This window comes from Microcaecilia unicolor, chromosome 6, assembly GCF_901765095.1.
Source record: "Microcaecilia unicolor chromosome 6, aMicUni1.1, whole genome shotgun sequence".
Classification (NCBI taxonomy): Eukaryota; Metazoa; Chordata; class Amphibia; order Gymnophiona; family Siphonopidae; genus Microcaecilia; species Microcaecilia unicolor.
In genome coordinates, this window is record NC_044036.1 from 317,371,574 (window position 1) to 317,396,897 (window position 25,324).

The 25,324-nt window shown below is 47.0% G+C and overlaps 1 protein-coding gene across 1 annotated transcript in view; it reads left to right on the forward strand.

Moving 5' to 3' along the window:
* Positions 1 to 25,324, forward strand: part of CASKIN2 (CASK interacting protein 2) — a 131,160-nt gene that overhangs the window by 69,096 nt on the left and 36,740 nt on the right. Inside the window, 1 exon segment of the mRNA XM_030208270.1 lies at positions 24,755 to 24,806. Coding sequence (XP_030064130.1) covers positions 24,755 to 24,806 — 52 coding nt within the window.

Here is a 25,324-nt window from a genome sequence, read left to right on the forward strand (position 1 = left end):
TGGACGCTTTGGACACATTATAAATTAACTAAGACCCCCCCCCCCTCATTATATTAAAGTATTTTCAAAAGGTCATACTAACCCCCCCTGTTTACTAAACTGTGCGGCAATGTCAATACAGCCCATTCAAATAGCATCCCATGGAACTTTGTAAATCTAAGTGCTTTGAAAATACACCACAGTGTGTCTTTGTAAAACAGCTGTAGAATCGGCAGTTGCTTTGGGCTTCTAACTTAGTCGACCTGTTATACAATTACACTCCTTGCGTAGTGGTGTGATGGTTTGAAGCATCAACATAGGAGCAGTCCTGTGTTTTTGGATTCAAAATGAGGAGCTTTTAAACGCTTCCTTTTTTTGTTTGCTAGCTCGCTCATAAAGTACATCAGTACATATGTATTGCCACATTGGGACAGACCAAAGATCCATCAAGCCCAGTATCCTGTTTCCAACAGTGGCTAATCCAGGTCACAAATACCTGGCAAATTCCCAGAAAAGCTCAACACATTTTATGATGCTTATCCCAGAAATAAGCAGTGGATTTTCCCAAGTCAATTTAATAATGGTCTGTGGACTTTTCCTTTAGGAAGCTGTCCAGACCCTTTTTAAACCCCGCTAAGCTAACCATCTTTACCACATTCTCTGGCAACAAATTCCAGAGTTTAATTACATGTTGAATGAAGAAACATTTTCTCCGAGTGGTATCTCAAAGCCCTTTCACTACCTCCTAAACTCCTTCACTTTTACTCTCACTTGGCATCTTTAATGCCTGTCTGTCCCCTTGCGCCTTGTGACAAGTGAACCTGACCCTTCTGTCTTGGCTCTTTCACACCTCTGGTGTCACCCAGTTATGGCTGCAGGTTGGAGATGGAGGATCCCGATCTGTCAAATACAATATCAGAGCTCAGGTCACTTGGACAGGAAGCTGGAACAACATCATAGCATGGTCAGTTCAGCTCCCGTTCTGAGCTGGAACCTTTCTAAGCCTCTGCCCTGTGGTTTTGACTTCCAGACTCTCAGCTTCCTGAGTGCCTCTGCTAGTTAGAAAGAGCCTTAAAACCACAGAGTGGCATTAAAGGGCTTTACTACACTCAAAAAATACTTGTGTGGGAATCTCTTGCGACAGTGTTCCCAAGAGTCGTGTTACAGAGAATGGATGATGTGGGCAAGGAATAAAAAATAGACAAACGTACTGACCAGTGTTTTTTGACATCTTAAAGTGCAGTCAGATCCTGGGTGCAAATCCCACACAACCCAATGAAAACACTCATGGTTTTGAGGTGCTAAAGTACAGTCGGATCCTGGGTGCAAATCCCGTATGACCTAATGAAAACACTCATAGTTTTGAGGTGCTAAAGTACAGTCGGATCCTGGGTGCAAATCCTACACGACCCAATGAAAACACTCACTCCCCTTCTGACCTGCAGGAATTGACTTCTCCCACCTATAAACTTTGGAGTACCCCTAGAGCCTGATATACAAAGCCATTCATCTGGCAGCGGCACTATCGGGGTAGTGCTTTGCGAAGAAAATTGGCTGCCTATTACAGGATCCCATTCAAGACCTTCAGCATTACTCATTGGGTTTTCTGCACTGATCCAACTTTTTTTTTCTCATCTAGTCTGCTCATTCCAGATGTGCCTTAATAGTTTTTCTGCTCATCTCAGTACAATCTTTGAGTAATTCCCTCCCATTATAAAATCTGTCCTTGATTCTAATGCTTCAGTGGCCCTTTTTCTAAGCCATGCTCAAAAGCAGCTGGCACTGTTTGTAGCATGTGGGTTTTCCTTTTATTTATTTAGATTTTGCTCACACCTTTTTCAGTAGTAGCTCAAGGTGAGTTACATTCAGGTACTCTGGATATTTCTCTGTCCCAGGAGGGCTCACAATCTAGGTTTGTACCCAAGGCAATGGAGGGTTGTGACTTGCCCAAGATCACAAGGAGCAGCAGCGGGATTTGAACCGGCCACCTCTGGATTACAAGACCGGTGCTCTAACCACTAGGCCACTTCTCCACTCCAGGCCATTCCTCCACTCCTTGTGTTTTCCTTGTGCTGCGGCCACTGAGTGCAGCGGTAAAATGGCTGCATTTGTCTAATTTGTAATGGCCACGTTCTAATTTCTCAGCACGTGGCCATTACCGCAGGAGCCCTTACCGCCATCTATTTACTAGGCGCTACATCCACACTAATTTTGCAGCACGTGGTATCTGCGCTACCCGATTAGCGTTGGGCATGCCTACTCTACGCCCATAGCCACGCCTCCCGCACCAAAAAATAAAAACAATTTTTAGCACGGGATTAGCGTGCGCTGATCGGCACACTGCCTCAGGATGCCTCAGCTCATCGCACAGCTACTCTGCCTGGCACTGCTGCATTTTCAAAAATGCTGCTAAGACTTCTCTGCAGCATTCTCACGAGATTATTGCAGGAAGTCCAGCAGCCATTTTGAAAACATGGCGGCTTCAGGCAGAGCAACAGCAGTGGGCAGGAGAGAGTGGGGATCTTTTCTGCCCCCAAAGAGGCCACTAGATCATCTGGATCCTTCAAGGTAGGACCAGGAAGAGCACACTAGTGTGCGGTGGGGGGAGCGGCAGTGGTGTGCAGATGGGGGGCACAGGCAATGCCCTGGAGGAGGGAAGGTCCAGAACACTGCCAGTCCACCCCTGCTACCGCAGCTTACTAAAAGGGCCCCTTAGTGTTTTCGCCCCCTCCCTTTGGAACAGCCTCCTCCTAGATTTAAGACTTGAAACTTCATTCAAGAATGTTAAATCTTTCATGAGAGCTTATTTTTAAAAAGACCTTCTCCCAGTGGTAGCCTATTATCCACTTCGGGGCAGGCTGACGACCTCACCTAATTCCTGGCATGCCGTGGCATGACTTAAGTTGGGTTTTTTTTTAAATTTCTCTCAATACTATTGTGTCACACAAGCATGTACTGAATCTAATTGTAGTATAGTTCCTCTTGTTTACTCCCCTATCAAGCTCCACCTCTTTTTTTTGTAAAGTTTATTCCTCTTCTATATTTTATACAATTATAAATTGCTTAGATTTTCTCAAGATAGGCAATAAATCAAATCAATGTAAAGACATTAATTGAGGAGAGCTGATGGGGGGTGAATGTGAGAGATGAAGAAAGAATTTGTGAAAGAGACGGGGGGGGGGGGGGGGCAGGAGGGGAGGGTCTGTTAGCTGTGCAGTCTCCAACTGAAAAAGGGAGGGTGGGAGGGAGGAGAAGCAGGTTTTCCTTTTCAGTTTCTGGTCTATTGTTTAAGACGATGACCTCATTGCTATTGGAGTTGGTTTGGGTGATATTTCCAGCACTGAGAGGTCAAAGAATGAAAGGAGAGGGAAGACTGAGGAAGGGGAATAAATGGAGGGGGGAGAAAGGGGGGGGGAAGAAAACGGAGAAAGCCCTCCATCCTAGCTGTACACTGGACAGTTGATGTGCTTCTTCCAGGTACCCCATCCTCTGCATTGGCTCATCTGTCCGTTTGGAAGAGCCCCCATTCGAAGACACAGTGTGGGAGAGGAGTAGGGTAGATACCGAAGTCCATCTGTGGTAGTATTATTGCTAAAAAGGAGCAGTGAACATTAAACTTGGCGCTTTCTAGAAGGAGCTAAGCTTATTTTGTTTCAATTTTGTTTTATAAAACTTACCATACTGCTTAGCTTTAGCAGGGCACATTGGTTTACTTAATAAAATATCTTCCATCTTGAATAAAGTGATGTGGTAGCCATGTTAGTCCACTTGTAAGGAAATCAATCAATACATAGAAAAGGAAATAAGATGATACCTTTTTTATTGGACTAACTTAATATAGTTGTTGGTTAGCTTTCGAAGGTAACCCTTCTTCTTCAGATTGGAAATAAGCAAATGTTGACAAATATCAGAATATATAAGTGATATTTGTCAACATTTGCTTATTTCCAATCTGAAGAAGAAGGGTTACCTTCGAAAGCTAATCAAAAAATGTATTATCGTCTTATTTCTATTACCATAATAAAATCAAAAAGGAATTCTCATGTAAAATAGAACTATCCTAAGCACTCATGCAAAATTAGAATGACTTGTCCTGTGGGCAAGTTTCCAAAGAACAACACAGAGAGGGTTCAAAGCACAAAACACAGTCCAAAGCACAAAAAGAAGTACCAAGAAGAGCCTTCAAAAACGGGACAAGTCCTTTTATTCCACAGCGTAGATCAACCTTATGCATCAAAGACTCAATCTTGTACATCAATGACCCAACACGGGTCGTGTTTCGGTGCACAGCGCTGGCATCAGGGATCATATGAATTCAAAAGTCCAATATGGACATACCCAGCATCACAGCTGAAGGCAAAAAGTAGAATCCTTGTCCAAACACTGTGTGAAGTTACCGACTTGGAGTGAGTCTTTGATGCATAAGGTTGATCTATGCTGTGGAATAAAAGGGTTTGTCCCATTTTTGAAGGCTCTTGGTACTTCTCTTTGTGCTTTGGACTACAGTTGTGGCAAAATGGTGAATTTTCCAGCATATGAATTATTAGAATATTTCATGAAGTGCATTTTTCTAGTTTGGCCAGTAGGTGGTGCATGTTTTATGTTTAAAGCTGTTAAACAAAAATGTCTGTTCCCTCATTAGTTTATTACAGAGAAGTAACTTGCATTGATGTGGCCAGCTACTTTAAAAAAATGTTGTTCTGGGCTCTGATTGGTCCAGGAGCTCAAATTCAGTCTGGAAATACTGGATTTTTCTCCAGTCTCAGTTTGGAAGTAGAGAGAAAAAGACCTCTTTACTGAGGCCCTGTGAGCATTTATATTCTGTAGCCTGTGAGCAGTTATATTTCCTGTACTTCCCAGGCACTATCCAGGTAGTGATAATATGTTTAGATAGTTTTATAATTCATCCTTATTCAGTTACCTCTTATTGTTTGCTGATTGCACAACTTTTCATGACAATAAACCTTCTTTAGTTTATTGCTTCTGCTTGACTGGATGGATTAAGAATCCTGGTGGTTTGTGGTTTTGTGTCTGTGGGTGCTTTGTAGGAACTGTGGGACCACTGAGAGTGTGACCCCAGTGTCCTAGAAATCACTGGGGGAATACCTTGAGAGCGGGAGACTCGCCCAGAGGCGGTTGGGACCCAGTTGGTGGGAGGAGGGTGCTAGTGTAGAGCTTATGCCCAGGTGCAGGCGGACCTGAGCTGTGCTGGGGATAGACCCTCTAAATGGCTGCAGGGTTAGCCCCAGATGAGTGGCTAGGTGTTTCGTGACAACAGTCTTCAACATGCTACTTCAACCCCTGAACCCTATGAACTGTATGCCTGTATGTACGTACGTGCAGGACGTCAGACTCACAGAAACAGAAGCCTGCGCAGCCGCATTGGTGATCTGCAATGGTAAGCTTCTACATGGAATGTTGCTAGTGGAAGAGTAGCCTAGTGGTTAGTGCAGTGGAACATGGAATGTTGCTACTATTTAAGATTCTTTATGGAATGTTGCTATTATTGGTGATTCTACATGGAATGTTGCTGAGTGGAGGAGTAGCCTAATGGTTAGAGTACTGGTCTTGCAATCCAGAGGTGGCCGGTTCAAATCCCACTGCTGCTCCTTGTGATCTTGAGCAAGTCACTTAACCCTCCATTGCCTCAGGTACAAACTTAGATTATGAGCCCTCCTGGGACAGAGAAATATCCAGAGTACCTGAATGTAATTCACCTTGAGCTACTGCTAAAAAAAGGTGTGAGCAAAATGTAAGTAACTAAATAAATAATAGTTTGGTACTATCTCATTCCTCTTGGGCTGGGGAGCTGCTGGCTGTCTCACTGGCAGCTCCTCCCTGAGGCTATGAATTCCTGTAGACTTGCAGCTAATGATCTGCTGGAAAGAAGCACAGGAGGATCTTGTGACTGCAGGATCGGATTCACAGACCCTTCCTAGTCACTGAAGCTGGCTGCTGTGCTTTAAGAGAGCCTCCCCTCTCTAATATCTGAGGAATATTTTATTTCCTCAGCCTAACAGAGCACACTACAGCAACTTACATAAACATACAATGAATCCCTGCCCCAGAGAGCTTACAATCTAAATGGGTATCTGAGGCACAGAACGTAATTGTGATAAAGAACGTAATTGTGATAAATGCCCATGTTGCTTCTGGCAATGCTGCTTTAGAATCCTTTCAGGAACATGGGACCTGGGTTGGCCATTGTTGGAAACCGGATACTGGGCTTAACGGATCTTTGGACTGACCCAGTATGGGAGTCCTTATGACTAACCTGTCTCCTGAAGGGCCCTGGATGAACTGGGATGAACCCAGTGGAATGGCCTCCCAGTGGAGGTTGTGGACTGTGTCGGAATTTAAGAAGGCATGGGAGACGTATGTGTTAGGCAGTGAGAGTCTGATAGGTACGGACAGGGAGAGGGATCTTGGGGTGATAGTATCTGAGGACCTGAAGGCGACGAAACAGTGTGACAAGGCGGTGGCCGTAGCTAGAAGATTGCTAGGCTGTATAGAGAGAGGTGTGACCAGCAGAAGAAAAGAGGGTTTAATACCCTTGTATAAGACGTTGGTGAGGCCCCACCTGGAGTATTGTGTTCAATTTTGGAGGCCGTATCTTGTGAAGGATGTTAAAAAAATGGAAGTGGTGCAAAGAAAAGCTACAAGAATGGTATGGGATTTGCGCTGCAAGACGTATGAGGAGGGACTTGTTGACCTGAACATGTATACCCTGGAGGAAAGGAGAAACGGGTGATATGATACAGACGTTCAAATATTTGAAAGGTATTAATCCGCAAACGAACCTTTTCCGGAGATGGGAAGGCGGTAGAACTAGAGGACATGAAATGAGATTGAAGGTGGGCAGACTCAAGAAAAATGTCAGGAAGTATTTTTTCACGGAGAGAGGGTGGATGCTTGGAATGCCCTCCCGTGGGAGGTGGTGGAGAGGAAAACGGTAACGGAATTCAAACATGCGTGGGATAAACATAAAGGAATCCTGCTCAGAAGGAAGGGATCCCCAGAAGCTTAGCCGGAGGTGGGAATAGTGCTGGGCAGACTTATACGGTCTGTACCAGAGCTGGTGGTTGGGAGGCAGGGATAGTGCTGGGCAGACTTATATGGTCTGTGCCAGAGCCGGTGGTGGGAAGCGGGGATAGTGCTGAGCTGACTTATACGGTCTGTGCCCTGAAAAAGACAGGTACAAATCATGGTAACGTATACACAAAAAATGGAACATGTGAGTTTATCTTGTTGGGCAGACTGGATGGACCGTGCAGGTCTTTTTCTGCCGTCATCTACTATGTTACTATGTTATAAGCACGTGGGATCGATTAGGAAAGGGGTTACAGAGGGTGGGCAGACTGGATGGGCCATTTGGCCTTTATCTGCCCTCATGCTTCCCTGTTTCTATCCCAGAGTAGCACATTGCCAAGGTCCAGCATCCCAAGGGCAGGTCAGTTTTTCTCACCTTGTTGGCAGTGCACAGCAGGGGCGTAGCCAGAAAACAGATTTTGAGTGGGCCTAGGCAAGAACCAGGTGTGCACCAAGTGTTCTCCTCCACCCCCACCACCAAAAAAAAATCTCAGCTGGCGGGAAAATGCTTCTTTCCACCATGTGCAGGTACCGGTATCGTGGAGAGTAGCGTTTTCATTACCATCACGGGGAAGCCTTCAGCTGGCGGAGCTTGGGATCCCCACCAGCTACCACTAAATATGTGCTACTGTTGGGTGGGCCTGAGCCCTAAGTGAGTGGGCCCTGGCCCACCTGTGGCTACGCCACTGGTGCACAGTGTGTGGCAGGGATACTGAAACGCTGTCGCACTAGAAGCCACTTCAGCAGCGTGATTGTCTGGAAGAGGGCAGTGATTACTGTCGCTTAGCCTTCATCTGTAGCCTTCAGTTCCAGACCCCGATGTATTATTTAAGCAATTCTGTGCTGTACAAAAGCTAATTCTTTAGCTGCTGTCTCCCCTTTCCCTCGCCTACCCCGTTCTTTTTTTTTTTTGCTTTCTCTCTCTTGTTTTCCCTGGGTGCGTGTGCAGCCTATATGATACCTCATGCAGAGAGAGAGCATTTTCTGTAAGGGTCTGTCTCACACACTCTTCTCAGTTCACAGTTGTAGGATATTGTTGGCACAAGATATTATACTGCTGTTCCTAAATTAGCATTAGTAACAGGGTATGTTCTCTTCATAGTAACACATGGCTCTCCCTTTATAGTAAATATGCGGTGAGCTTCATTCATAGTAACCTTTTCAGTGTGTTCCACGTTTGGGCTCCTGACAAGCTCGAAGATATTTTGCAGCTGTAATAGTGGATGGTAACAGGTGAGGACCATAAATACGTAAGTAATGCCACACTGGGAAGAGACCAAGGGTCCATCGAGCCCAGCATCCTGTCCACGAGAGCGGCCAATCCAGGCCAAGGGCACCTGGCAAGCTTCCCAAACGTACAAACATTCTATACATGTTATTCCTGGGATTTTGGATTCTTCCCAAGTCCATTTAGTAGTGGTTTATGGACTTGTCCTTTAGGAAACCGTCTAACCCCTTTTTAAATTCTGCCAAGCTAACTGCCTTCACCATGTTGTCCAGCAACGAATTCCAGTTTAATTATGCGTTAGGTGAAGACAAATTTTCTCCGATTGGTTTTAAATTTACTACACTGTCGTTTCATCGCATGCCCCCTAGTCCTAGTATTTTTGGAAAGCGTGAACAGACGCTTCACATCCACCTGTTCCACTCCACTCATTATTTTATAGACCTCTATCATGTCTCCCCTCAGCCGTCTCTTCTCCAAGCTGAAAAGCCCTAGCCTCCTTAGTCTTTCTTCATAGGGAAGTCGTCCCATCCCCGCTATCATTTTCGTCGCAGTTGGTCCATGCAGTCTGGTCGGAGGAGAAGTAACCTAATGGTTAAACCAGCAGGCTGCAAACCAGGGGAACCAGGTGTAAATCCCACTACAGATCCTTGTGACCTCGGGCAACTTACTGAACTATCCATTGCCTCAGGTACAGACTTAAGAGCTCTTTTATTAAACCACATCAAGCGCTTATTGTGCACTTAATGCAGGAAACAGGCCTAACAGGACACGTTTTCCCGTTTGCATGCAGTAACCTCATGATATTTATTTAATTTTATTTTTTTGAGGGGGCATGTCAGGGCAGAGAATGGGCGTGGAAGCACTATTCAGACAACTGAATAATGCTGATGTAACACAGGAGCTCTTGGCACTTCCTAAGTAGGAAGCAATAAGGGCTCCTGCGTTAATTTTTCTCAGTGGAGTTGAACGGGTAGATGTGAAGCGTCTGTTCACACTTTCCAAAAATACTAGGACTAGGAGGCATGCGATGAAGCTACAATGTAGTAAATTTAAAACGAATTGGAGGAAATTTTTTCTTCACTCAACGTGTAATTAAACTCTGGAATTCGTTGCCAGAGAATGTGGTAAAGGCGGTTAGCTTAGCGGAGTTTAAAAAAGGTTTGGACGGCTTCCTAAAGGAAAAGTCCATAGACCGTTATTAAATGGACTTGGGGAAAATCCACTATTTCTGGGATAAGCAGTATAAAATGTTTTGTACATTTTTGGGATCTTGCCGGGTATTTGTGACCTGGATTGGCCACTGTTGGAAACAGGATGCTGGGCTCGATGGACCTTTGGTCTTTCCCAGTATGGCAATACTTATGTACTTATGTAATGTTAGTGCATGGCCAGAAAAAAAGAAATAATTGAAAAAGGCCAAATTTACAGCCGTGCTACGAACGGGTTTAGCATGTCGGAATGTCTTGCGTTAGGGTGCTGTAAGCCCATCTACTAGCAAAAGGACCTCTTAGATTGCACGCACTCTAGGGACACCTACAATAGCTGCAGATAACTCAACCTGAACTACTGAAAGGTGGGAGCCGAATCCAAATCTACACTGTTCAAGCTAAAGATATCTTCTAGCAGTCAACTGTACGAGTTGGACTGCCTGCAGGATCACTTTCTTTATCCAAATGAGTTTTACTGTAGTCCCTCCAAGGTCTTTTATTATTTCAGGTGGATAAACAGACAAGCTCCACACCCAGTCCTTTCCATCCATCTCCCTCTCCCCTCAACCCTGTTCTTAGCACTGCACTCTACATCTGTCCCAGGCATGTTTAAATTCAGTCACAGCGCAGTCATAGGTCATTGCAGGCACTTGCCACCCTGGTTTCTGTGCAGCTACATCTGTGCCTTGTAATGTTTTTTTCTAAGTTCTCCTCTGAGATGATATACTTTTCTCATTTCCCTGTAGAAGTAAAAGTGGACAAACGCACTGGAGATGATTCTTTCTATTGCAGCAGCTTCATATATTCCTGATTTAGCTTTTGAGAACTAAGCTCCATTCCAGAACTGTTAGAAAAGATAGGCGTAGTGCCCAAGGGTGCACGGAGCTGCAGATAACATGGCGCCGTGCCCCGATGGGCATGCGCTCCGGGGTCAGCAGGGTGCTAGCGGGGTGGGCACGTTCCCGCCGTCCGAGGGCACCCCGCTGATAGGGGAGGGGAGATAGAAGGGGTTAAAAACCCCTGAGCGAAGCCCGGACGACCTCTTAAGGCGTCCGGGCACCAGTCTGCACAGGTTAGCATTTGCAACTCGGAGGGCGAGCCGCGGCCGTGCACGTTCCCAAAAAAAAAAAAAAAAAAAAAGAGGGCCGCACGGGGCGCGAGTACGGGGCGGGCGATCGATACCTTACCGTCACCAGCCACGTGCGTTTTTTCTCAGCTCCGGACGCAACTCAATCTTCGGTCAGCTGTAGAAATCCATCGCTTCCAGTTGGTCAAGTGCGCTGTAAGTACTGCAATCCGGACCTTCGGGGAGGGCAGGGACTGGGATCTTCAGCCCCTCCGTATCCAAGCGCTCCGGTACGTGGCGAGTGGGGTCGGATTTAGTGAGAAGCATGAATGTGGTGTCGGGCCAGAGTGAAGCGGGTGTCCCTCTCCCCCCGCCCCTCCCCTCAACCCTGTTCTTAGCACTGCACTCTACATCTGTCCCAGGCATGTTTAAATTCAGTCACAGCGCAGTCATAGGTCATTGCAGGCACTTGCCACCCTGGTTTCTGTGCAGCTACATCTGTGCCTTGTAATGTTTTTTTCTAAGTTCTCCTCTGAGATGATATACTTTTCTCATTTCCCCGTAGAAGTAAAAGTGGACAAACGCACTGGAGATGATTCTTTCTATTGCAGCAGCTTCATATATTCCTGATTTAGCTTTTGAGAACTAAGCTCCATTCCAGAACTGTTAGAAAAGATAGGCGTAGTGCCCAAGGGTGCACGGAGCTGCAGATAACATGGCGCCGTGCCCCGATGGGCATGCGCTCCGGGGTCAGCAGGGTGCTAGCGGGGTGGGCACGTTCCCGCCGTCCGAGGGCACCCCGCTGATAGGGGAGGGGAGATAGAAGGGGTTAAAAACCCCTGAGCGAAGCCCGGACGACCTCTTAAGGCGTCCGGGCACCAGTCTGCACAGGTTAGCATTTGCAACTCGGAGGGCGAGCCGCGGCCGTGCACGTTCCCAAAAAAAAAAAAAAAGAGGGCCGCACGGGGCGCGAGTGCGGGGCGGGCGATCGATACCTTACCGTCACCAGCCACGTGCGTTTTTTCTCAGCTCCGGACGCAACTCAATCTTCGGTCAGCTCTAGAAATCTGTCGCTTCCAGTTGGTCAAGTGCGCTGTAAGTACTACAATCCGGACCTTCGGGGAGGGCAGGGACTGGGATCTTCAGCCCCTCCGTATCCAAGCGCTCCGGTACGTGGCGAGTGGGGTTGGATTTAGTGAGAAGCGTGAATGTGGTGTCAGGCCAGAGCGAAGCGGGTGCCCCTCTCCCCCCGCCCCTCCCCTCAACCCTGTTCTTAGCACTGCACTCTACATCTGTCCCAGGCATGTTTAAATTCAGTCACAGCGCAGTCATAGGTCATTGCAGGCACTTGCCACCCTGGTTTCTGTGCAGCTACATCTGTGCCTTGTAATGTTTTTTTCTAAGTTCTCCTCTGAGATGATATACTTTTCTCATTTCCCCGTAGAAGTAAAAGTGGACAAACGCACTGGAGATGATTCTTTCTATTGCAGCAGCTTCATATATTCCTGATTTAGCTTTTGAGAACTAAGCTCCATTCCAGAACTGTTAGAAAAGATAGGCGTAGTGCCCAAGGGTGCACGGAGCTGCAGATAACATGGCGCCGTGCCCCGATGGGCATGCGCTCCGGGGTCAGCAGGGTGCTAGCGGGGTGGGCACGTTCCCGCCGTCCGAGGGCACCCCGCTGATAGGGGAGGGGAGATAGAAGGGGTTAAAAACCCCTGAGCGAAGCCCGGACGACCTCTTAAGGCGTCCGGGCACCAGTCTGCACAGGTTAGCATTTGCAACTCGGAGGGCGAGCCGCGGCCGTGCACGTTCCCAAAAAAAAAAAAAAAAGAGGGCCGCACGGGGCGCGAGTGCGGGGCGGGCGATCGATACCTTACCGTCACCAGCCACGTGCGTTTTTTCTCAGCTCCGGACGCAACTCAATCTTCGGTCAGCTCTAGAAATCTGTCGCTTCCAGTTGGTCAAGTGCGCTGTAAGTACTACAATCCGGACCTTCGGGGAGGGCAGGGACTGGGATCTTCAGCCCCTCCGTATCCAAGCGCTCCGGTACGTGGCGAGTGGGGTCGGATTTAGTGAGAAGCGTGAATGTGGTGTCAGGCCAGAGCGAAGCGGGTGCCCCTCTCCCCCCGCCCCTCCCCTCAACCCTGTTCTTAGCACTGCACTCTACATCTGTCCCAGGCATGTTTAAATTCAGTCACAGCGCAGTCATAGGTCATTGCAGGCACTTGCCACCCTGGTTTCTGTGCAGCTACATCTGTGCCTTGTAATGTTTTTTTTCTAAATTCTCCTCTGAGATGATACATTTTTGTCATTTCCCCTTTTTCCCGTAGAAGTAAAAGTGGACAAACGCACTGGAGATGATTCTTTCTATTGCAGCAGCTTCATATATTCCTGATTTAGCTTTTGAGAACTAAGCTCCATTCCAGAACTATTAGAAAAGGTGAGTGAGATGTGATTGACGACTGCCAGAAGCATCAAGCACCAGTGCTCCCTTGTACTGTGACTGCCGAAGCAGGAGCTCTCCTGGGAGCTGGCCAGCAGCTGCATTATCCCAGGGGACCTGGCCAGCAGTGGAGCCCCAGCAGGCCTGGAAACGGGCCTGCTCCCTTCATCAGACCAAAGCAAGATGAGCCTATTAATGCAAACAGTGGATCCAATATTCTGTCGGTGGCGATCAACATTTTACTAACCATGGCCGGTGTTATACCTGGAAATTCAATGTTGGTCCATATCCAGGCTCCAGCATTCAAATTTCTGGGTTTATGGAGCCAGTGAAGCCATAGCCGGTTAAGTGTAGGGTTTACCATATGTCCGGATTTACCCGGACATGTCCTCTTTTTGAGGGCATGTCCGGGCAACCGGGCGGGTTTTGCCAATCTGCCCGTTTGTCCGGATTTCTGGACAAACGGGCAGGCTGGTGGGCCGCCCGCCAGCCTGCCCGTTTGTCCAGAAATCCGGACAAACGGGCAGATTGCTAGCCTCCCCTCCCCTTACTTACTAGTGCCCTGGTGGTCTAGTGACCTCTTCCGCCTTTGGGGCAGGAAAGAGCCCCCTCTTTTCTGCCCGGAGCGCTGCCCTGCATGCATCCTTCCTGTTCCTGATCCTCAGCGCCAATTCAAAATGGCCGCCGAGAGTTGAAGTGACCTCGCGAGACTTCAACTCTCGGCGACCATTTTGAATCGCACCAAGGATCAGGAACAGGAAGGATGCATGCAGGGCAGCGCTCCGGGCAGGAAAGAGGGGGCTCTTTCCTGCCCCGAAGAGGTCACTAGACCACCAGGGCAGTAGTAAGGTAAGGGGAGGGGGGGCGATGGGGTATGTGACGGGAGGAGGGGAAAATGTGACAGGGGGCGGGCGGGGTGTGAAAGGGGGTGGGCGTGGTGTGTGGTGGGGACGGGGCTGTCTCTGTCAGCTATTGGTAGGAGGGGGTGACCCCTGCAGCCGACACACTGGTGTGGGCTGTGGAAATGGGAGCAGGTATTTAAAGTGGAAGCGCAATTCCCTTCCTGCATCATTGTTGTTATTTCTCTGATCTGGCCCCCTATTCTGCTTAGGCCCCTGACTATAGTCTCGGTTACATTCCTCGCTTACCACTGAACCTTCTTTGGATATAGTGTTTGGCTTAGGACGGTCCCTCCCATGGTGGAGGGCTGTAATCAGTCTCTGACCACAGCTCTGATCTTACTTTGGGAGTAAGAACTTTTCAGCAGGGCTTCCTGTCTCTTGCCCTGTATTTAAGCATGGCTTTCCTGGGATTAGATTGCTGGAGACCGTCTTTTGTTTCCCAATATTGTTATGGAGTACGTCAGCCTGCAATGCCTTTTTCAGTCATGAAGACTCTCTGATTTTTTTTTTTTTCTTTTGCTCTGGCTGCTGAGAAAGCTCATGCCACATTGGTCTTCTTGACTTATTAAAGCAGGGTCCTTTATGTGTTATATTGAGCTGACTACTAGGGGGATTGACGTAGGTGGGATCCTACAGCATTCATCATTTTTGTTGTTTAATCAAATCAGGTTTGGATTTAGCTCACATATTTCCAGTGGTAGTTCAAGGTGAGTTACATTGCGGACAGTAGGCATTTTCCTGTCCCAAGAGGGCTCACAATCTTAAGTTTTTACCTGAGGCAATGGAGGGTTAAGCAACTTGCCCAAGATCACAAGGAGACAGAGTCAGTGCCAGCTCAGGGGACTGTGGCACCGTGAGCCAGTTTTTGATTTGGTACCCCCCCCCCCATCTGCATATACTCCCCCCCCTCTCTCTCTCACACCACCCTCCACCCACTCCCCATCTACCTTTAAATGTGGTTGGCCCCTCTTGAGCACCATCAGCCTGACACCTAAAGCTACCTGCACCAGCTCCAGCATCTTCCCTCTGCCATGCCCCACCCCAATTTGACATAACTTCCTGTTTCTGCAGGGGCGTGGCTGAGGGAAGATGCCGGAGCTGGGGCAGGTAGCGTTAGAAGAAATGCTGCTGGTGCTTGAGAAGAGACAAGTTAGATGTGGGAGGGTGGCCTGAGAGAGAGAGTGGGATTGCCAGACCCAGGGGTGTGCTGGTAAATTTTTAACAACAGGCTCTTTCTCCGGATGTAGCCAGCTCTGCAGTTGGAAGGGCCAGGGGTGGCCGGGGGGGGGGGGGTGGGGTGGGGGAGCCTCTCTCCCTCCCTTCGTGCGGGCATGCTAGGCATACCTTTGCTGGCAGCCAATAAATGCACTACCACCACACCCAATGTCTTGCTCTGAGCAGCTTGCTGGAACTTCTCTCACATGCTGGAGAAGTCCCAGCCTGCTGCCCAGAGCTAGAAACAAGGAGCGGGGAGCAGCAGTAGTCTATTTACTTGGCTGGCAGGGCTCAGCATCCCCACCAGCAAAGTAAAAGAGAATTCAGCAGGGGGCCGAAGCCCACATTTTGGGAGCCAGTTGTTAAAGTAGCCATGGAGGGCCCTACTTTAACAACCGGCTCCCAAAATTCTTAAAAACTTAACAACCGGCTCTTGCGAGCCTGTGAGAGCCTGCTCCAGCACACCACTGGCCAGACCCAAGGATGGAGATTTTGGCTGCTGCAGGGGAGCAGCTGAGGCAGACTTTTTGTGCCCTGAACCAATGCCTCACCTAGATCATGCCTTGAGTCGGTCCTGACCACAGTGGGATTGGAACCCTGACTTCTTTGGTTCTTAGCTTTACATCACCAAATACTAGGCTGCTTTTCCACTCCTGATCCCCCTCCTCTTCTATATCTCTCTATTAGTCCTATTTAAGCTGGGGTAGGAGAAGGGTAGCTGATGTTAGTGTGTGTAGATTCTATAACCCCCCCCTCCCCCACTCTCATTCCAATGAAAGGGTGAGGCAGGGAAGGCTCTGAAGTGAAGAACTAATTTTAGGAATTCTCCTGTGAAGGCAGTGGGGGAAAGTTGATCCTCTGGAATTCTGCCTCACAGATGTTGACAGCTGTGGTTGCAAGGAGAAGGGAGCAAGCAAGGAAAAGAGAATATTTACTGCTTTACCTCTCCATACCAAGGCAGACAGGGAGGTTGAAGGCAGAATGTTAAAAGAAGCAAAACAACACGGAGGCAGCCTGGCAGGGTTTGAGGTGAGAGATGGAGAAAGAGATGAGAAAATAGGGAGACAGGAGGAAAATGGAAAAGGGTTCTTGAGAAAGTACAATTCTCATGATTGCTTACTGATGTGGCAGAACTCACAGGGATAAGAGAAGGTTCTGGAATATGAACTCTTGGCCACATAGCCATGCCTTGTCCAATGGGAGGTTTTGCTTGAGCTATTGAGACCTTATGGCAATTTTGAGTTTGGTGATGTGATATATAGCATCCGTGCTTTGAGATGCACATTTTGATTTAAGAAATAATTGACCTGTTGTTCTCAGTGCTTTTTTTGTAGAAAAAATGGTACCGGTGGTGGGGTCACCAACTATGGTTCTGCCCCTGTGATAGCCGCACCCACATTAGCCACACCCCTTATACCAGCCATGGCGCATATAAACAGGCATCATTGAAAATATTATACCTGTATAGGAGAAAAAAAATAACTTGTGAATTTGTTTTTTCATTATAAATAATTTCTGTAAGCTGTTACAGCTCCAGTAGTATACCCAGTGCAAAATAAGACAGCAGATGTAAATTCTCAAATTGGACATATTCCAAACACTAAAATGAAAATAAAATTATTTTTTTCTACCTTTGTTCTCTGCTGACTTTGTTTTTCTGATCATGTTGGTCCCAGTCTCTAATTCTGCTGCTCTCTATCTGTTCTCTTAATTTTATTTATTTATTTATTTATTTATTGCATTTGTATCCCACATTTTCCCACCTATTTGCGGGCTCAGTGTGGCTTACAATACATAGTGAATGATGGAAATACATTTTGTTACAGTTCAGTTATTTATTTATTTATTCCGTTTCCAGGGCTTCCTTTCCATTTATTTCTTCCATTGCCCCAGGTACAAAATAAGTACCTGTATATATGTAAACCGCTTTGAATGTAGTTGCAAAATACCACAGAAAGGCAGTATATCAAGTTCCATTTCCCTTTCCCTTTACTTTCCTCCTTTCTTCTTCATTTCTTGCCCTACATCCACAAGTAAAAGCTGGGTCCTCCATGGATTGTCAGGAGGAGATATAACGTGGATCCAGCTTTTGCCTATTTTCTCCATCCATGTGCAGTTTTTCTCCTCTCTTCCCTTTCCCTCATCTCCATCCATGCGCATCTTCTTCTTTTCTCTTTCCTCCCCTCCATCCAATTGCAGCATTTCTCCTCTCTTTTTTATTTTTGTTACATTTGTACCCTGCGCTTTCCCACTCATGGCAGGCTCAATGCAGCCCTTACAAGGGGCAAATGGAGGGTTAAGTGACTTGCCCAGAGTCACAAGGAGCTGCCTGTACCTGAAGTGGGAATTGAACTCAGTTCCTCAGGACCAAAGTCCACCACCCTAACCACTAGGCCACTCCTCCACTGTTGCTACTATTTGAGATTCTACATGGAATGTTGCTATTCCACTAGCAACATTCCATGTAGAAGTCGGCCCTTGCAGATCACCAATGTGGCCGCGCAGGCTTCTGCTTCTGTGAGTCTGATGTCCTGCACAGCCTTCTACATGGAATGTAGCAACATTCCATGTAGAATCTCCAATAGTATCTATTTTATTTTTGTTACATTTGTACCCCGCGCTTTCCCACTCATGGCAGGCTCAATGCGGCTTACATGGGGCAATGGAGGGTTAAGTGACTTGCCCAGAGTCACAAGGAGCTGCCTGTGCCTGAAGTGGGAATTGAACTCAGTTCCCCAGGACCAGAGTCCACCACCCTAACCACTAGGCCACTCCTCCACTGTCCACTCCCCAATCCATCCATCCATCCATATCCAGCAATTCTCCTCTCTCCCCTGTCCTCTTCTCCATCCATGTGCATCTTCTTCTTTTCTCTTTCCTTCCCTCCATCCATGTCCAGCATTTCTCCTCTCCCCTGTATCCATATCCGGCAATAATTCTCTCTCCCCTCTCCTCCATCCATGTCCAGCAATCCTCCTCTCTCCCCTGTCCACTCCTCAATCCATCCATCCATGTCCAGCAATTCTCCTCTTTCTCCTGCTGTCCTCTCCATCCATTTCCAGCATTTCTCCTCCCATCTATGCCCAGTGATTCTCTCTTCCCTGCCTTCCCCTCCCATCCATGTCTAGCAGGTCTCCTCTTTCCCCTGCCCTCCTCTCCCCTGCCCTCCCCTCTCATCCATGTCCAGCGATTCTCTCTTCCCTACCCACCCCTCCCATTCATGTCCAGCGATTCTCCTTCCCCTGTCCTCCCCTGCTGTCCATTTCCATAGATTCTTCCTCCCCTCACCCATCCTCCTTCTCCCGCTGCCTGCCTGTGAGTCTGGACTCCAGCATCAGCCAGTGCAGCGATTAAGAGAGGCTGCCAGTGTCGGAGCCTTCCCTCTGCAAGTCCCGCCTACTTTGTTTCAACTTCCTGTTTCCACATAGGTGGGACTCGCAAAGGGAAGGCCCCAATGCTGGCAGCCTCTCTTAATCGCTGCCAAGTCGCTAAAGAAAAGGAGGGTCATGGGGAAGAGAGGAAGGGTGCAGGCCAGCTGTAGGGAAATAAAAAAGGTGCCGGTATGCTGTACTTGTGAGTACCGGCACAAAAAAAGCACTGGTTGTTCTATTCAGAAGATTGAAACTGAGGGGGATTTAAAAGGCATTCTTTTTGATTTCCTTATTTTCAACACTTACATGGCAACTTGAATTTGGGAGTCTCTTTCCTCACTTGTCCAAACCTGTTCCTTAAAATAACTTTTGAAGGGCTAATTTGATGGCTTGGCAACTACTGGGCATAAAGTTGTCACTTCACTCAAGCCAACCCAATCTGGCTGATCCACTCCTAGTTTTCTCTCATTGCATGCATGGACTAAATCACCTATTTGGATTGGCCTGTGTGAGGTTGCAGCCATAGCTGTGCAGGAGATCTAGGTTTTCTTTCAGACCCACTTCCTGATCCTCAGCCTAGCTGGGGCTGACAGATGCAGGATAACTGGAGAAAAAGGAAGTCCAGGTCTGAACTTCTGCTTCTCCCACTGCTGCTGCTTGGCACCTTGGAGAAGTCATTTCAACCTCCATTGCCATTGGATAGACTGGTAGAAACAGGATGAGAGAAAAAGAACTGAAAAGAGACTGGTGGATGTGGGGGAGAGAGGTTGAGCGAAAGAACAGTAGGAATGAGGGGGCTGAGAGAGAGTGAGATTGGTTGAGAATGTGGGAGAGAGGGACAGAGAAAAACAAATAGAGGGAGATTTGAGAGGGGAGAGAATTAGAGAGACTAGTGGGGGACAAGATAAATATTGAGAAAGTTGGCTACTTTGGGGTAGGAGTGGATAGAGATGGACCCCCCCCCCCCCCCCCCCCCCACACACACACACACACAATTTTCCTCCAAGGTGAGGCTCGCTGCTTCTGTTTCAGAGTACTTGGTGTCTACTACTACTACTACTATTTAGCATTTCTATAGCGCTACAAGGCCTACGCAGCGCTGCACAAACATAGAAGAAAGACAGTACCTGCTCAAAGAGCTTACAATCTAATAGACAAAAAAAAAATAAAGTAAGCAAATCAAATCAATTAATGTGAACGGGAAGGAAGAGAGGAGAGTAGGTGGAGGCGAGTGGTTACAAGTGGTTACGAGTCAAAAGCAATGTTAAAGAGGTGGGTTTTCAGTCTAGATTTAAAGGTGGCCAAGGATGGGGCAAGACGTAGGGGCTCAGGAAGTTTATTCCAGGCGTAGGGTGCAGCGAGACAGAAGGCGCGAAGTCTGGAGTTGGCAGTAGTGGAGAAGGGAACAGATAAGAAGGATTTATCCATGGAGCGGAGTGCACGGGAAGGGGTGTAGGGAAGGACGAGTGTGGAGAGATACTGGGGAGCAGCAGAGTGAGTACATTTATAGGTTAGTAGAAGAAGTTTGAACAGGATGCGAAAATGGATAGGGAGCCAGTGAAGGGTCTTAAGGAGAGGGATAGTATGAGTAAAGCGACCCTGGCGGAAGATGAGACGGGCAGCAGAGTTTTGAACCGACTGGAGAGGGGAGAGGTGACTAAGTGGGAGGCCAGCAAGAAGCAGATTGCAGTAGTCTAAACGAGAGGTGACAAGGGTGTGGATGAGGGTTTTGGTAGAGTGCTCAGAAAGAAAGGGGCGGATTTTACGGATGTTGTAAAGAAAGAAACGACAGGTCTTGGCAATCTGCTGGATATGAGCAGAGAAGGAGAGAGAAGAGTCAAAGATGACCCCAAGGTTTCGAGCTGAGGAGACAGGGAGAATGAGAGAGCCATCAACAGAAATAGAAAACGGGGGGAGCGGGGAGGTGGGTTTGGGGGGGAAAATGAGAAGCTCGGTTTTGGTCATATTTAATTTCAGGTGGCGTTGAGACATCCAGACAGCAATGTCAGACAAGCACGCTGAAACTTTGGTTTGGATGCAAGGTGAGATATCAGGGGTAGAAAGGTAGATTTGGGAGTCATCAGCATAGAGATGGTAGGAAAAGTCTGAAGGCTGCTCACTCCTACAAACATTTGCTCTTAAATTGGAACCTATGTTCCTGGAGACTCCGGCACAAAAAAAAAGGCATTGAACATTTACAAGACAGCAATTTTGAAAGGAACAAGCAGAGTAGTTCAACAAAGATGTTTATAGGTTAGGGCAGTTGTACTGTCTGGTCTGGCCTCTTGGCTTGCACAGCCTTATGTGGTCACTTGGTACATCCTTGGTCCTTGCACCATGGAGTGACACGTAAAGGGCCACCCCGACCTTAGAGATTCTATAGCCTTTTTCTAGAGACAGATTTCAGGAATAAATGTAGAATGCACTTTAGATTTCAGACACTATACTCTCCCCAAGCAGTCTGCTTTCAGTTGGATCTGTGCGTGAACATGGTACCTACAGTGATGCTAAGAACACGGGGGAGAGCATCTTGTGTTGGGGTATGTGGGTAGCTATCGTGAATTAGAGAACAATTTGGACATTCATGCTCTACTCTGAGAGCCTGACTGTCTGAACAGGAATAATGCAGATAATTTGGTCTGTAGGACTTTTCCTGGCAGCTAAGTGAGGGAATTAGAGATGGAGGCGGAAATTCCCCAGCTCAGCACTTTCCAAAAAGTGTAGAAAGAAGCATCGCCAGAGGGAGATAACAGCAGAGCCCATATCTGTACTGGCACAGGCTGCCACAGCAAAGGGAGCTGCTGTGCATCTTACCGGGTTGTCCTTAATCAACCCTAAGTCAATAGCAAGGATGTAGAAGACTGATCTTTTGACACTGCAAGATCCCAATAGAGGGTCTGTGGAAGCAAAAGAAGAAACAAGTCTACAGCAGTCAATGGAGAGGAAATCATAGTGAGAGAGACCAAGGGGAAATGGGTCAGGTGCTGTCCTGTTCAACAGCAGGTCAGTACTGCAAGAGTGTTGAGTAAGAAAAAAAGCAGGATAGGTCATTACCAGGGAGGACATGAGTAAATAAATAACACTTATGTTCTTAGCATTATCGAGAAGCAATGACATTAATGATTCCACCTGATACGGTAGCTTGCCATGGTTTTAATCTGTCTAAATGTTGTATCTATTACGTACGTTGATTTGTGATCTTTATGCATTTGTATGCAAATCTATCACATGCTTATTCGTTGTGGACATCCTGAAATTGGTTCGGTGTGTACGGAGGACTGACTTGAGAAGCCCTGACCTAGAGCCTTGCTCTTCACACCCAGTCCTTGAGGTCTGCTAACAGGTCAGGTTTTCAGGATATTCTTAATGAATATGCACGAGAGACATTTGCATGCCCAATACCTCCACAGTATGCAAATGTCTTTCGTGCATATTCATTAAGAATATCCTGAAAACCTGACCTGTTGGTGGCCCTCAGGGACTGGATGTGAAGACAACTGACCTATAAAATAAATCGAGGGATAGCTCCGGGTCGTATGAGCAAGCAGTTGAGGTACTGTATATAGTCTAATACATTGATTCTCAACCCAATCCTCAGGTCACACCCAGCCAGTTGGATTTTCACTATATCCACAAAGAATCCGCTTGAGAGAGATTTGCATGGACTGCCTCCTTGGTATGTAAGTCTATGTCAAGCATATTTATTTGTGGCCATCCTGAAAACCTGACTTGCTGTGCCCCGAGGACAGGGTTGAGAAGCACTGGTTTGATAAAAGCATTAAGTCTAGCCAAGAGGAAACCTGGTTATTCCTTCAGCTTTCAAATGTTTCTCTGCCGGTCTCCGGTCAAGGAGTGACGTTGGTATGTCTAATACCCTGAATTGAAATCATTATTGGCGTCTGCTTCAGCTTCTTCAGATTGAGCATTGTTTCACTTCATTTTTATGCTATTTATGAACACTGTGTACCATTTTTAAGACCACTGATGCAGACAGTTTTGCTGAAACACAGACCGTGTCAGGTCTGCTGAATAAAATTGAGTTGACACTCTTTTTCTTGAAGGCTTCTTGTGCTTTTGTTTCTTTATTCCTTCAGCTGCTAAATTTCAGCTTCTTTCCACATAGTTTTAGAGCAGTTTTGGAGAAGATCCCAAAGTTGTGGAATGTACTGCCAAATGATCTGAAGGTGGATGTAAAATGTAGGCCATTGCTGAAAAGCTGGCTATGGCCTCAGGACTGAGGTAGTAAAGAATGGACACTGTGTTAGGCTTTATGTTTGCATTAACCAGAATTGTGTTTGTGCCTCGATTTATTGTACACAGATTTAAACATTTCATTATTGGACTTTTCAAAACAAATACAATTCAATATTTAAGCCACAGGATAGCGGTTCTCAACCAAGTCAGTCCTCAGGACACATACAGCCAGTCAGGTTTTCAGGGTAGCAAAATGAATATACATGAGATAGATTTGCATGCAATCTGTCTCTTGCATGTTCACTCTGTATATCCTGAAAAGCTGTCTGGCTGGGTGTGTACTGAGGCCTTGGTTCAGAACCCTGACCTTAGGATAACAATGAATAAGACAGGGTTTCCCTGTCCTGGATATACCAGAGCGTCCGTATTCACTTCCAGTCCTCAAGGGCCACCAATGGGTCAGGTTTTAGGACATTCCTAATGAATATGCATGAGAAATGTGCGTGCTCACTAGCTGCTTTGTATGCAAATCTGTCTTATGCATATTCTATAGGGATATCCTGAAAACCTGCCCTCGGAATGTGAGTGAATGCCAAGGCCATAGCTAGTCAGATTTTCAGGATCTCTACAATGAATATGCATGAGGGAGATTTGCATGCTCATTCTGGAGAGCCAGTCCAGATTTGGGAAGCCCTGTATTATAATGGCAGGATGTATGTGTCTGTGGGCTGGATGAAAGCAGGTTGCCACTGGCTGTGTACATGGAGACTTTAGCAATTTAGGAACATCTGGACTCTCCTGACCAGAGACCATTTCACATGGTTAACACTGTGGAATAAATGCATAAAGATATTTGGAGGTTCGGAAGCCACCTTTTGGCATTTTGCCTCGACTCAGTAGTGAATTTTCTTCCTGTGGATACAAAGGTAAGTACACGGTTAGAAAAGGGTAATATCTCATTCAGAGTCTATGTTTCAGAATGGAAGCTAATGGCCTTCTCTTCCACCTGCCCCCCTGAAGTGGGCCAGTTGCTGCTGTTTGATGGCATTCACCTCACCTATACAAGTCAGCCATAACAGTGATAGGCCTGTGGAACCTACCGGAATACAATGTGTGTGTGTGTGTATATCCCATGTCTGCTCAGTAAATGTTGCTGTTGAGTAATGAGTGAGATGCCTACTCTCCACAGGAGGTGTGACTCCCACTTCTGTAGCATCCCCAGCCAGTCCAAAGGACAGGAGTCAAATCCGAGTCTCCTGTATCGACCATGATTCTGGCCCTATGACTGACTCATAGTTTTGGGTTTTCTTGTGTGTGTTAATAGTTACACTGTCAAACTTTCTGTATACAGTTAAATTGACCTGCAAAAATGACAATTGAAGTTCTGGTCTTGTGACCCCTCAGCAGATGAGTAACCTTAGGCCTGGCCAGTACTTGGACAGGACGTTTTCAATGCTCACAGTGGCCTATCAGAGGCTTAATTGGGGAACTCTGCACCTCTTTCAACAACAACAAAACTACAGTGGGTTTTCCTGTAGTCTCTAGCTATTATGCAACTTACAACCAAGTGGCAGAGCTGGGGAAAAGGAAGAGCAATTGATTGATTGGAGGACTGGACTGATCCTTTTGTGTAACCTTGGGCAAGTCCCTTTCTCTCCTTTTTCTGGTGAAGCACTTGCAAACAAGGGGTGTGACTTCCTCATCGTTATGCCACATATCCCAGAACAGGGCACTGCTGTTTTCTGAAAGTCCTTAGGTTCTTTCCATAGAGGTAACTTCCCCGGGTCAGAGCTATGTAACCTGTGCAGAAATTTCTGAAACGTTCTTTAATTCTATTAACTCTTTACCGCCTTGGACAATATTAAATGAGGAAGCAGAACACAGTATTCCCTGGTGCAAAAAATCCAGGAACTGGCGCTGTCAGGTGAAAGGTGGTACATGAACTCCTATTAAACTTTTTTTCTAAGCGTTGAGATCATCTCACGCTTCATCGATACCCCTCACTGGACGTTGCTGCACGTTCCTTAATTTGCCTTTCTCTTTCTCTCCTCTCTAGAGCTGCTGGGATCCACCAAGCGACTGAATGTGAACCACCAGGACTCTGACGGGTGAGTGTGCCCTGGGTCACCTGCTGGCCCCTCTGGATTTTTAATCATATGCATGGTGGTGGGAGATGGTTAGTTTTTTTTTTGGGGGGGGGGAGAGGAGGGTGGTCCTGAATTCATTGGAATATTTGAGCAGCATGGGAGAGTTAAACTGCATTTTTCATCAGCCACACATCCCCCCTCGCCCAACACACTTCTGTTGTAGGGAGATAGAATAGACTGTCAAATTTTTTTTTCTCTTTTTGTCTTTTTTCTGTTTTCTTCTCTTTCCCCTTTCATCTCTGTCCTCCTTCCTCTGTGCCGGTAATACTTTTGGGACATTTCCAGTACTAGTTACAGATAATGAAGGGATTGAGTCTGCCTCCCCCTACAGCCCTGGGCTCCCTGCATTAAAGACAGCTCCTTACATGACCAAAATGAATAGCAAAGTAGGGGGAGGGAGGAGGGCAGGGGAGCATCAGAGAAACAGCACTGGTTCTCAGCCTGAGAACAGAAGGTCTATTCATGCCAGCCCAGCCCTG